We start from the raw sequence: 13480 nt of genomic DNA on the forward strand, positions 1-13480 counted from the left end.
CTTATGTCTTTCTTTTCTGGTCTGATAATTCCAGTATCCCTGCCATGTCTGGTTCTGATGCTTTGTTTCTCAGATTATGTTTTTGTTGTTTGAATTTTCTCTTTGTCAGTTGGTTTATCTTTAAATTTTCTTATGTCTTTCTTTTCTGGTCTGATAATTCCAGTATCCCTGCCATGTCTGGTTCTGATGCTTTGTTTCTCAGATTATGTTTTTGTTGTTTGATATGCCTTGTAATTTTTTCTATTGCCAGCATGCTGATGTGTTGTACTGGGTAAAAGCAACTGTTGCAAAAAGGCCTTTAGTAGTGTGTTGGTGAGGTGTTGGGGGAAAGTGATGGTTCCGTACTCTTTTAATTGGTCTCAGAATCTATTCCTCTGGGCTGTGAACTTCACTGGTGGCTGTTAGTTTTTTTTTTTTTAACCCCTTTTAGGTGGGACAGGATGACTAGAATGGACTGGAGTTGTTTATTTCCCTTCCCCAGGTCACCTAGGTTCTGATAATATCCCAGCAGGTTAGGTTTGGTTACCTAATTTTCTCTAAGGGTAGGCTTTGTTAAGAACTAGAGTGCTCTGGCGTATTTTAAAATGGTTGCCTTTCCCTCTCTCTCTGCTGGAAGCATCAAGGGATTTTTCTCTGATACTTGCTGTGGGAATGTTTGGGGTTCTGGAGGTAAATGTGACGGTATTTTGGGGCCTCCCCTCTCTGTGACTGGGTCCTCCTGGAGTTTCTAACTCTCAGCCTTGTCCACACTCAGCATACTCCAAGACTTTTTCAGGTACAGTGTAGAGTCTCCCCCCTGACACTGGTTCCTCCTGCAGTTGCGGTGTTGAGAGTCCCAGTTTCTGTCTCTCCAGTTTGGGGACAGTCACTATACTTTTGTCCTCCCCTCACTTATGGATCCTGGAAGAGTAGTCCATTTTTCAGTCTGTTCAGCTTTACATGCAGAACTGGAAATGAAAGTCTTAATCTTTTTTCTTTTTTTTTTTTTTGAAAAGAGAAAGATAAGCTAGTAAACCTCTGTGTAGAATGCGTAGGAGTTTTCATCTCTTTTCCCTTCTCTGCCCTTCTCTTTATGGGTAGTCACTTGTTACAAAAAGGCATTTACTAGTAGTGGCCTCTGAGAAAAACTACTTTTAGTAGTACTGTTGAGAAAAACTCAACATGCAAAAAGACTAAGATCATGGCATCCAGTCCCATGACTTTATGGCAAATAGATGGGGAAACAGTGGAACAGTGACAGACTTTATTTGCTTGGGCTCCAGAATCACTGCAGATGGTGGCTGCAGCCGTGAAATTAAAGATGCTTGCTCCTTGGAAGAAAAGCTATGACCAACCTAGACAGCGTATTAAAAAACAGAGATGTTACTGACAGAGGTCCATCTAGTCAAAGCTATGGTTTTTCCAGTAGTCGTGTATGGATGTGAGAATTGGACTATAAAGAAAGCTGAGCGCTAAAGAATTCATGCCTTTGAACTGTGGTGTTGGAGAAGACTCTTGAGAGTCCCTTGGATTGCAAGGAGATCCAACCAGTCCATCCTAAAGGAGATCAGTCCTGAATATTCATTGGAAGGACTGATGCTGAAGCTGAAACTCCCAATACTTGGGCCACCTGGTGCGAAGAACTGACTCATTTGAAAAGACTCTGATGCTGGGAAAGATTGAAGGTGGGAGGAAAAGGGGACGACAGAGGATGAGATGGTTGGATGGCATCACCGACCTGATGGATGTGAGTTTGAGCAAGGTCCGGGACTCGGTGAAGGACAGGGAAGCCTGCTGTGCTGCAGTCCATGGGGTCACAAAGAGTCGGACACGATTGAGCGACTGAACTGAACTGAACTTGTTGAGTGGTGGCGTTCAGTTGTTCAGTCGCTCAGTTGTGTCCAACTCTTTGCCACCCCATGGACTGCAGCACACTAGGTTCCTTGTCCTTCTCCATCTACCAGAGTTTGCTCAAACTCTTGTGTGTGGAGTTCGTGATGCCATCCAATCATTTTGAGGTTGTTGTATTGAAAAAGCTTTTGAAACCACGTTGAGTATCCACAAAAGGACTTTGTGATTTGCCGTATGTGACAGTGTGGAAAGTCAGCATGAAAGCCAGATATTTATGGTCCTTCAAAGAACGTTCTGAATATACTATTGATATTTTCCCTTTGGTTATTGAAACTGTGAACTCTCAACATTTAACTGTGACTAGATCTTTTCTCAGGATTTATTTTGTTTCTGTCACTACTACTAAAATTATCTTGTCTGAACTGTAATGCTAATATTCACTTTGAGTGTCTACTTTGTGCAAGAAACATTTCTGTTTTGTTGGATAATCTCTTTTCTTATTCAGAAGTGTCATCTAGGTGGGGGTTGGGCCGTGGGTAGACCCAGATCTTCTGTTTTGCGGCAAGGATCTTGAGACAGTAGTCAACTCCTGTTACTAGAAAGAATCTACTTTGTCTGACACCTCATTTCCCTCCTTCACGGGCTTCAGCTCTACTTTCCAGCCTTTCAGATTGTAGTTTTTATCTAGGCTATCTATTCTTACTCCTTTTCTCTTTCTTTGCTCTATGTATATGTCAGTAGTATGAATATCTAGATGACTCCCAAATACCAGTCATCAAAGTCAATTCGTTCTCACCTGAAAAACAAGCTAAATGTCTTTCATGTTCTTGGCTTGGGCAGGAATGAGCTGCAGACAGAAATGCAGCTTGTCACTAAACCAAAGAAGGGGAAAGTTTGTATATGATTTGGGGGAAGGATAGAATTTAGGTTAAATTTAAGTGAAAAAATATATATTGACCTAAAAGCAAAGAGGAACTAGTTCTGGGGCGCTTATCTGTTTGGTAACTGCCAGAGTGGAAGTGTGAGCTTCCTGAATACATGCAGTTCACGTGCTTTAGGCCAAAGTAGAATTTATAGCTCCCTCTATATATGTGGATTGTCTTGAGTCAAAAAATGGAAGTTTTCATCTCAGATCCCCTTTTGACCCTCCTTGGCCAGATCACAGGAGATGTTACTAAACATTGTTGATATCTGCACTGCTGACATGTTCTCAAAAATTGAGATACACCCTCTGTGTTTTCTTAGACTTCTAACTTTATTGAGGCTTTCAATGGCAAAGTCAAAGATCTCTCTTGGTAAATGTCACATTGCACTTGGAAATATGTGGGTTATTTTCAAATATCTTTCGATACTGATTTCTAACATAATTCCACAGTGATAAGAGAACAAACAGACTCTATTTCAGTACCTTTAGACCATGGAATTTTTGCACTTTGTTTTATGTCCATGGGTATCTTCCAGTGTTTCCTAGTTTATTGTCTGGGAACTTGAACAGAACTTGTATCCCACTGTTGTGTGAAAACTGTAGAAGTCTTAATTATGTTGAATTGGTTCTCATAGTGATTTTCAGGTCTACTGTATTATTCTATTTCTCTTTATATTCATTCTGTTAATTTTGAGAGTTTGATGTTGAAACTCCAACTAAAAAATCTTAATCTACTTAAAAAATAATATATAGTGGAACTATATGTAACCTTGTTCTGTATTTTCCAGATCTCCTGTAATTGTGTTATCATACTTTCATAATTTAAAAAAGAAAGAAGAAAAAAAATGAGAGTGGTTTTGGTAATCAGCAACATTGTATCCTTTTCTTTTTCTTTTTTTGTAACACCTGCTGTGTTATCTGGTAAGATGGCATCCATGCAGTAGCATTAAAGACTAGTTACCAGGGAACTTATGATTGATTGTAATACAGATTCAAACAGAAAGACTGGAAAATTTTCAAAAGTCATATTGATCCTAGTTTTCCAAATGATACTGTGATGTTTTGGAACTACAACTAACTTGTGGTTTACTTTCTAAATCTTAGTTGCCACAGGTATACCAATACCCAAATCAGATAAAATTTGGCTATGTTCAGCAGAACTGATATCTCTAGAAACAAGGCCTTAGGAGAACATTTTATTTGACAGTTCCTATTATTTGCTGGGGGAGCGTTTTAGACAGATGAAAGGCGTGTTCTGTTTATAGTTGACCCCAGGGTAACAGTGTGGGGACATGGGTTAGGATTTAGAGTTCTGAGAAATTCCTCCTGTCTTAGTAGTTTTAGTTTCTAATAGATTAATTTTGTTATTACAGAGTTTATGGTAGAAAAGTGGCACATGTGTTTACAGGGAAGCTGTATTTAAAGGTAGTTTACCTTGAGTTCAGTGAATGCCAGAGTCAGCTTCAGAGCTGCATCCTTTGTAGGTTTGAGGCCATTGTTCTTTACACACACACATCCCACCTGACCCCACCCCACATATACCCTTTATTTGCTATTATGGGGCAGTGCCTCTTCCACTAATTTTTTCTGATTGCTGTATCGGTCAGTATCTTTACGAACAGGTCCTTGAAACTTAGAGGCTAAAGGATCTTTGGTTTTTTAATCTGAAGTATCATATGTTTGTTTTAGTTTGTACTTTGTCAGTTTTCTAAAGGTCTTCTCACATTTTCAACTGCTGTGTTGGAAATTATCCAAATTTGCAAATTTCCAATCCTTTTTTTTTTTTTTTTAATCCTGTATTTTAGATGTGAGCCTGTTAAGAAAAAGAAGGACAGGTTCTTTTTACATTATCTGTTGGGCCTGTCCCACAATACAGGTTGCACACCTTGATGCCAGTTTCTTATGTTTCCTATTTATTGTTCCATTCCTTGCTTTCAGCCTTGAATTTTAGTCTGACTTTTAAAGGAAAGGCATCAGAAAAGGCCTGTGTGTCACTCTTGTTTTCTTGCTTTTTCTAGTCCCTTGCATTCCCTAGTCTCCTGTGAAGTGTTTTGTACTTTCTTTTTTTCTGTTTTTCCAGCCAGTTTTCAACACTTTTATTCATCTGAGAGGCTACAAGTAAATGGAGTCATTAATATAAGCCTGGGATTCCTGGACAGTGTCTTAACAGAATGAAGTCCAATAGCAGCCATTAGTCTCTCTGCCTTATGGTTTTGGAAAGTTTTTTATTATGACTGTTAACCTGAACTGTACCTTACTTTAGTTTCCATTGGTTTATCTACCATTGTAGCAGTCTTAAGTGGGTCTGGGCCATTCGTTGTTTTCTTGGGGAAGACCTTGAGGAAAAGATAGTTCATTTGGAATTTCAGGGGAGGCAGTAAAGGGGAACAGAGTATAAAAGGTGGTGATGCCAAAACATAATGTTGGGTACATAAGGAGGGCAGGTTTCAGATAATCTGAATGCATTTTTCTTTGCTAGAGAGTCTTTAAATATACGCTGCTTTGAAGTCCAAGTTTAAGGCTTCAGCATGCCAGTCAGAAAGACTGGCCAGCGTATATTTGGTACTTTTTCTCCTTTCTTTTCTAGAGCTTGTTTTAGTTGTATTGATAACACACACTGCAGACAGTAGGATCAAGCAACGCTCATAAAGTGGTGGCTTCTTGTTTAGTTGCTAAGTCATGTCCCCCTCTTGGCGACGCTGTGGACTGTAGCCCACCAGGCCTCTCTGTCCATGGGACTTCCCAGGCAAGAATACCGGAGTGGGCTGCCATTTTCTTCTCCAGAGGTTCTTCCCGACCCAGGGAACAAACCTGTGTCTCTTGCGTTGACAAGCATATTCTTTACCACTGAGCCGCCTGGGAAGCCCATAAAGTGGTGGCTAGAAACCATGATTTAGCCCCTAAAGTACAGAAATGTTAACCTTAGTCCCCGAGTACAAAAATGAAGAATGGCCTCCTCCATTAAACAAAGTGATGTCTCTTTTAGATATCTCCTATTGAAGATTTTAGAGAGGCTTATGGCAAAGTTTGTTGCTCCAGAGAGCAGACACTGGTCTCTTGGGTCTCTTGTATCCGTTGGCTGCTAAAGTTTAACTACGTAGCAGTTAGTAGAGCCTGTGCCATCATTTGATCCTCTGAAGATTGAATGATACAGAAAAGACAGTATTTCATCAAGAAGTTTCTTTCACAAAATTCTTTCAATTTATGATTCTCAGAGAATGGAGTTAAAGCATTCAGGGAGATACTCAAAGAACCACAGGATACTAATCGTAGAATTAACAAAGTCAGCTAGTCTAGTGAGTGTGCAACTCAGCTATAATAGCTGAGAAAAATTGCTGAGATTCCAGATTACCGTTGGGGACACTGATCAGGGATCATACAGGACCTGAATGATAATTTTAGTTCAAGGACAAAAGGCTTAAGGAATGTTTGCTTGTTTGGGAGTCACTAGTTCCAGTAAGCAAAATGAACAAGTCTTTAGGGTAGACTCAGTGGACAGCCTGAAAATTATAAACAAAATCCATGATTCATTCAAATTTGAAAAATTTGAACATTTCACATTTTTGCTTGGACAAAGGAGAAACTTCATGTGAAAATGTAGCTTTCTGTCAATGAGACAATGTGTGTTGAATTTTAGAGGGGACTAGAATTTAGGTTAAAGTTCAGTAAAGTGCTTTTACTTATAAAAGCAAAGTTGAGTTAATTGCTCATTAGGTGGAGTCTTGAGCAGGTATTTTAAAATGGTATCTGCTAAAAGTGGGAAATTCACCATCCTGGATACAGATGGATCATGTCCTTCGTTGTTTATGTGCCAGTGTAGAGTATATGACATTCTGTGATCGTGCAAGCTGTGTCTTTAGGCAAGTGTGATGTTTTTCCTTCTCACTGTCTACTGGACCACTCTCCCTCCCTTAGTGCTCCATTAAATAACTAGAACTCAAGGAGACCTTGAAATTGTATCAAATGGTCAGTACTAGGAGGAGCTAAGACATTCAGCCAGAAGTAAAGAAAAATCAGGTGGGATGTGATAACCGTGTCCAAATATTTGAAAGACTGTTGTGTAGAAAAATGGTTTGGCTTAAATCAGCTTGCCTCCAGAGGGCAAGCTATGGGTGGATAGGTAGCAGTTTTGGACTCACCATTAGGAGGAGCTTTCTGAATTCTAAGCTGACTTAGTAGACAGGAGTTTTCATGAGTGGAGCTGTGAAAGTAGAGGCGGGATAGCCGGTGGCTTAAAGTGCTTAGACGGTAGATTCTGTGTTTCCGGGAAAAACCAGGTGGCCATGCTGAAAAGTCTGACATTTTCCTGACTTAGTTCTAAATTCCATGACCACTAGTTTCAGAAAGATAACTTGCTATCTTGGTTGAAGAGGATTTTCTGTACGTTAGTAATAATGAAGCATTCTCTGTATGCGGGCTGTTAGGTGTTCAGAGATCAGTGATAGCCTCTTGCTGTCAAGTAGCTTGTATTTATAAATGGAAATATTCTCGAGCTTTTCTTCATTTCCATTCTTGAACCAGTGTGTAACTTTTTTTTTTTTTTTACTATTATTCTCAGGATTTACAATGTCCAAAAATTAGTTTTGAGATTTACTTCCCTTTCAGATACTAAAATTGTTTTTCTGTCCTCTTTATTCCTAGCAATGTCTCAGGCTGTGCAGACAAATGGAACTCAGCCATTAAGCAAAACATGGGAACTCAGTTTATATGAACTACAACGAACACCTCAGGTAATGTAGACCAAGATAATTTAGGGAAAATATGAGACATATGTAAACCGGAATATATTTTTAGAAAATGAAAATTTGAAAGAACATAGCCATAATAATACATTTCTATACAAAATAGTCCTAATTTTTGTGTATGTTGGTTGACCATTCATTGAAGAAATAATTTGAGTGCCTATTGTGTACCAGGTCCTGAATTAGGGACTAGGTAGAGTGGTGAATAAAACAGATGCGGCATCAGCTCAGGGAGTTTAGACACCAAGCAAGTAAATTACACATATGAGAAGCTGTACATAGGTAAGTTCCTCGATGCTGTAATAATAACAGGGTAACTAGGGAAGACTATTTTGAGAAGGTAAAGACGGGAAAGACTGGGAAAGGAACAAGTTTGAAGGAGATAAACATTCTTAAAACTGAAGTCTGAAAGTTTGAAATGCCTGTAAGACAAGCAGAAATGCTACCTAGGGGTCTGGGCTAAATGTAAAGTTTCAGGACTTGTCAGTGCATTTTGAGCACAGGAATGCCAGATTACCTAGAGAGAGATGAGCAGAAGGCTCAGAACTTCATCCAGAGGAGCTTCAGCATTTAGAAATTAAGTAATAGGAAAGGAGGCTGAGAAGGAACAGCCAGAGAAATGGAAGGAAAAGTGGGAGATGAGGAGAGGAGATAAAAAAAAGAGGACAGAGTGTTTCAAGGAGGATGCAGCTACTGTGTTCAGTACTACTGGGAGGATGAGTAAGATGAGGATTACAAAAGTGAACATTCGAGTTGGCAGTATAAAGTTGGTAACCCTTGAGAAGAATAGATTCACTTGAGTAGATTGTGCTGTGTTAAAGAGGGAGGAGGGGAGGTGAAGATGGATAGGTAACGCTTTAGAGAAGTTTGGCTGTGCAGAGATGCAAAATGAGTGAAAACTTGAGGGGAACTTAGAATCAGGAACCCCAGCTCCCTCTGGACACAGCTCTAAGGTTCACATTTCACTGCAGCAATCTTATGTTAATCCAGATCGATTTAGTGAGGAGGGAGAGATTGCTGAAGTCTGAGAGCAGACAGAATAATTGAAAGGGGAGCATGCTTGAGAAGGTAGAAAGGAACGTACATTTGATAGGAAGTGGTGTGCTTTCTCCTTATAATAAGAATGAGGAAGATACCTAATAAAGATCAGGTAGAGAGAAAATGAGAGCTCCTTTTAATGAAGTAAGGTAATCTGTTTAACGTTTACATGGTAGAAGGTCTGCAGATAGAAGAAAAGGTGTGAAAAACGCTGTAGTGAAAAGAAAAGTGAGTTTTACTGACACCAGTCTGGTGTGTGATCCCTCCCCCTTTCCCCTCTGCAGTGCTACACAGATGCACAGGGCCAGGAATGCAAACCCAGATGGATGGTTTTCCAGGCTTGGGATTTTGCTAGGCAAGTTTTCAAGAGGCCGAGGGGGACAGGCTTGATTACTAGCTGGGTCATCATCATACCCTGTGTGATTCATAAAATGGAGGTTATAATTCCTAAGTCAAAAGTTTGTGTGCATATTAAACTAAGTAAAATGCAGAAAGTGCTTTATATAGAAAGGTTGAAATATAAGAGATAACTTGATAAGGGACAGTATCCACAGTTTCATTGTCTTTTTTTGTGGAGTCATCAATCTTTGACCCTATAGAGAAAACACAAGTATGATGGAGAGCCAGTGGAAATAGGAAGTGTCAGTAAGCCTGTTGGAAGCCCTCATTTCTACCTGCATCTTCCTTTTCATGGCCACTAACTAGACTCTCCCCTCAATCCACAGGAGCATTGGTGCCTTTGTTCTCAGTGCTGCCTTGTGGGAAGGGTAGGTTGTGGTAGTGAGGCCAAAAGTAGGAGTTGCTGATCTGTGCCTTTGGGAGATGCGGCCTGAATTCTACATTGCAACTCCAAGTGCATTTCTCACTGACAACAGTTTTAGTCATGACAGTTAGAAATACTAATACTTGTTACTTCAGACAGACGTGCTGTAGTTTAAATCAGTTTGTAGATTAGCCTGAGAACCTGACCACTTGGTATAAAACTGCTCTGTGGATCAAGAATTTTTAAGGTTTAAAAAGTGATTTTAAAACAAAATCCTGTTAAACTGTGCATCAGTTTTGTTCAGTCACTCAGTCATGTCCGACTCCTTGCGACCCCATGAATCGCCGCATGCCAGGCCTCCCTGTCCATCACCATCTCCCAGAGTTCACTCAAACTCACGTCCATTGAGTTGATGATGCCATCCAGCCATCTCATTCTCTGTCGGGAAGTCCCCTTCTCCTCCTGCCCCCAATCCCTCCCAGCATCAGAGTCTTTTCCAATGAGTCAACTCTTCACATGAGGTGGCCAAAGTACTGGAGTTTCAGCTTTAGCATCAGTCCTTAGAGAATATTTAAATTCATATTTTAAAATCTTAATGGATGGCATGAAATATATAGTTTATTATCATAGTGGTGCACTTTTGCAGATGGAAGAATTTTTAGGGTTCCTTTAGCCTTAACTTCCTCATTTTTCAGGTAAGAAGACAATGTTAAAATATTTAGAGTTGCAGAGCTAGTTGTTGAACTAGAACCTAAGCCATCTGACTCCATATTCAGTGCTATTTTAAAATTATACCAGGCTAACTTACCATTAGTTGTCTTTTAAATATATGATATGCTATCTTTAACATTATGATAACAGATTTACATAATGCTTTGGTGCTGTGGGGCTGAGGGAAGTTGAAGGAGATTATAGATAAAACAAGATTGGTTGTGAATTGACAGTGATGGTGACTGGATGATGGCTGCACAGGTGTTCATTTTTGTCGCTTCTGTATTCTTATATGTTTGAACTTGTCCATAACTTTTTTTAAAAAAGGTAGCATTTAATTTTAAAGTGATGTTTTTACAGGAGGCAATAACAGATGGCTTAGAAATTGTGGTTTCACCTCGAAGTCTACACAGTGAATTAATGTGCCCGATTTGTTTGGATATGTTGAAGAACACCATGACTACAAAAGAGTGCTTACATCGTTTTTGTGCAGACTGCATTATCACAGCCCTCAGAAGTGGGTATGTTAAAATGAGTGACACCTAGGTATTTAAATTATGTGAGGACGGTATTCTAGTGCTTTATCTAAAGTCCAGGTTGTAATTGTTGGAGAATCTTTGTTTTGAAACAGTTGGTTTTATATAATTTTAGAAGCTTTTCAGGATGAGTTTTTATTTTGAGGAAACTACAAAGCTTGAAACCATGGCTTTTCCACTTCTTAGGTATGTAAAATAATACCCTGATGAAAGCTATTTTAATAAAATAATTGATAACATGAATATATATTAATGGATACTTTTTCCTTATATGGCATGGATATCAGAAAGGGGAACTTTATATTAGGAAAAACTAGATTTTCATTTCTAAATGGTTATATATAAATTATCACAAGGAAGTATTTAGATTTTTCTCTATTGGCAAGTAGTAGAGAGTATCTCAGTTTTCAAAGATCGTGCTTATAGCCACTAGTCATATATTCACGGAAAGTCAGGTAATCAGTTTAAATTTCTGTGACTTAGTAAAGGTATTGGGGAAAAGATGATAATAATCTGGAAGCTGGCTATTTTTGTCTTCAGCCCAAAGATACTAGCGTTACTTACATTTCTTTTCCCTCTTTTTATTTAGCAATAAAGAATGCCCTACCTGTCGGAAAAAGCTAGTTTCCAAAAGATCACTAAGACCAGACCCAAACTTCGATGCACTCATCAGCAAAATTTATCCGAGTCGTGATGAGTATGAAGCTCATCAAGAAAGAGTATTAGCCAGGATCAACAAGCACAATAATCAGCAGGCACTCAGCCACAGCATTGAGGAGGGACTGAAGATTCAGGCTATGAACAGGTAGGGGCGAGAGGCAGAGACGGTGGCCGCTTTTCTTAGTGTTTTATTAAAGACTGAATTTACTTACCGCCTTCCATTTTGAAAAGATAAAATGCAGTAACAGTAGTTCTCTGTAATTAGTTTTTCATGCAGGTATACTATATGTTTCCTGGGGTAATAGGGGATTCCTTTAAAGTAATAGAATCTTAAAAACAAAACAGAAACCTCTCATATACCCACTTCTGTCTCCACTCACCACTGTACTTCTCTTCTTCTCTTCATAAGAGTTGTCGGTGCTCACCAGCTCCGATTTCTTCCCATTTTGAACTCCCCCAGTCAGGCTTCACCCCAACTCCTCATATCACCCTTGTCAAGGTTATCATTGACCTCCACATGGAAAAATCTAGTCACTGATTCTGAGATCTAATCTTACTTAATATTTTACACAGTTAATTTCTCTTTTCTCTTTGATTGGTTTTCTTTACCTGTCTTTCAAGAGATCATATTCTCCTGGTTCCCTTTGTATGTCATTAGCTGTTTCTTGTCTCCAAACTTAACATGTTCAGTACTGAATTGTCAGTTTTTACCCCCTACTTCTCTTCTTTCTTGCTTGTTTCAGTTGATGGCAAAACCATCATCACACTTGCTTTAGCCAAAAATTTTGGGGTTACTTTTAATCTCTCTCCTTTTTTCCCCAGCCTGTATACCAGTCTGCAAGTAAATATATTTTTAGCTTTTCCCATAATACATCCAAGTTGGTATAAGCAGCCACTGTCTTTCATTTGAAGTATTGAAGTAGCCTCCTGATTTGTCTTTCTACTTTCCATGCTTACTGCCATACCATCTGTTCAAAGCACAGCAGCCAGAATGATAAGGTGAAAGTCAGGTCCAAATTCTCCTTTGCTTTGAGGCCTCTAATATCTTCTCTTCATATTCAGGCTAAAAGACCTTAATGGTAGCTTCCAAAGCCCTACATAATCTGAGCACTTTCTTCACCCCCACTCTTTTTTCTGCTCTGACATCTCCTTATATGTTTAGGCCTCAGGGGGAGTCAGGACTTTCCAAAGCCACATCCCAGACTCGCGGCTTTCACTTTGGCTGAACATCAGAATCACTTGGGAAGTTTTTGAATCCTAGAGCCTCAAAGTTATCACTCCAGGCTAAGTAAATCAAAATCTTTGACTGGGGAATATGCATTCATATTTAAAGGTTCTAGAAGTGATTCTGAAATGCAGACTTCCAGTCTTCTACCCAGAGAAAGAATCCCCTTTGTGAAATCCTGTATAGATAGACTTTTGATTTTGCTTGAACATTTCTAGTGGTGGGAGTATGTGACAGAAGCTTTGTTCAGTTGTTAACAACATTATTAAAGCTTCTTCGGTGTTTTTCAGACTTAGCAAGTTTGTTTATGCCTTGGTGCCTTTATACTTACTGTTCTGTCTTTCAGGAACCTCTTCTAGATAATCTGCATGGCATACACTATTTTTTCAGGTGTCTGCTAAGTTTCCATTTTCCACCCCAGTTATAAAGTGATGGTATTGTTAACTGCCTTGACGGTCGTTTTGATGAATAAATAAGATGTGTGCACGAAGCGCCTTGCCCAGTTACCGATTTATAGTATTTGAGCTTGTTAGAGAGATGCTTCTGTATTCATGCTCTGTATTTAGATATCTCATCTTTTGCTTTAGAATAATTTTGCATTGCATTAGCCGACTTTGGGTGAGGTCAGCAGGCAGAGAGTGCTTACATATCTGAATTATACCTTTGTTTCAATTTAAAATCTCATAAGAAAAGTCTCCAAATGTAAATAAGTATTTGCCAGTAGTCCCCATAATCAAAAAAGAAATTTTTTCAGTGAATGTAAATATTTGTTAAATTTGTTCGAATGTTTGCCTGTGTGTGTTTCCCTAAACTTTTCAGGGACATGTGGGAAATAGATGCCGTTATTCAACTTGGAGCAAATTCAGTTATTAACATGTTTTTAGAATTTAGGTTTTTTTTTTGTCCACACTAAAGTGGCTTCAAGATCTCAATTCCCCAACCAAGGGTTGAACCCAGGCCACAGCAATCAAAGTCTGGAACCCTAACCTCTAGGCTACCAGGGAACTTAGAATTTAATAACTTCAATGAATGTACTTCTAACTTGATGCA

The 13480-nt window shown here is 39.1% G+C and overlaps 1 protein-coding gene across 1 annotated transcript in view; it reads left to right on the forward strand.

The window, feature by feature from the left end:
• Positions 1-13480, forward strand: part of RNF2 (ring finger protein 2) — a 44626-nt gene that overhangs the window by 27594 nt on the left and 3552 nt on the right. Inside the window, exons 2-4 of the mRNA XM_061383491.1 lie at positions 7397-7485; positions 10370-10530; positions 11135-11350. Of these exons, the coding sequence (XP_061239475.1) occupies positions 7399-7485; positions 10370-10530; positions 11135-11350 (464 nt within the window). The 5' untranslated portion in view covers positions 7397-7398. The remainder of the gene's footprint in view (positions 1-7396; positions 7486-10369; positions 10531-11134; positions 11351-13480) is intronic.

Source organism: Bos javanicus, chromosome 16 (assembly GCF_032452875.1).
Source record: "Bos javanicus breed banteng chromosome 16, ARS-OSU_banteng_1.0, whole genome shotgun sequence".
NCBI lineage: Eukaryota > Metazoa > Chordata > Mammalia > Artiodactyla > Bovidae > Bos > Bos javanicus.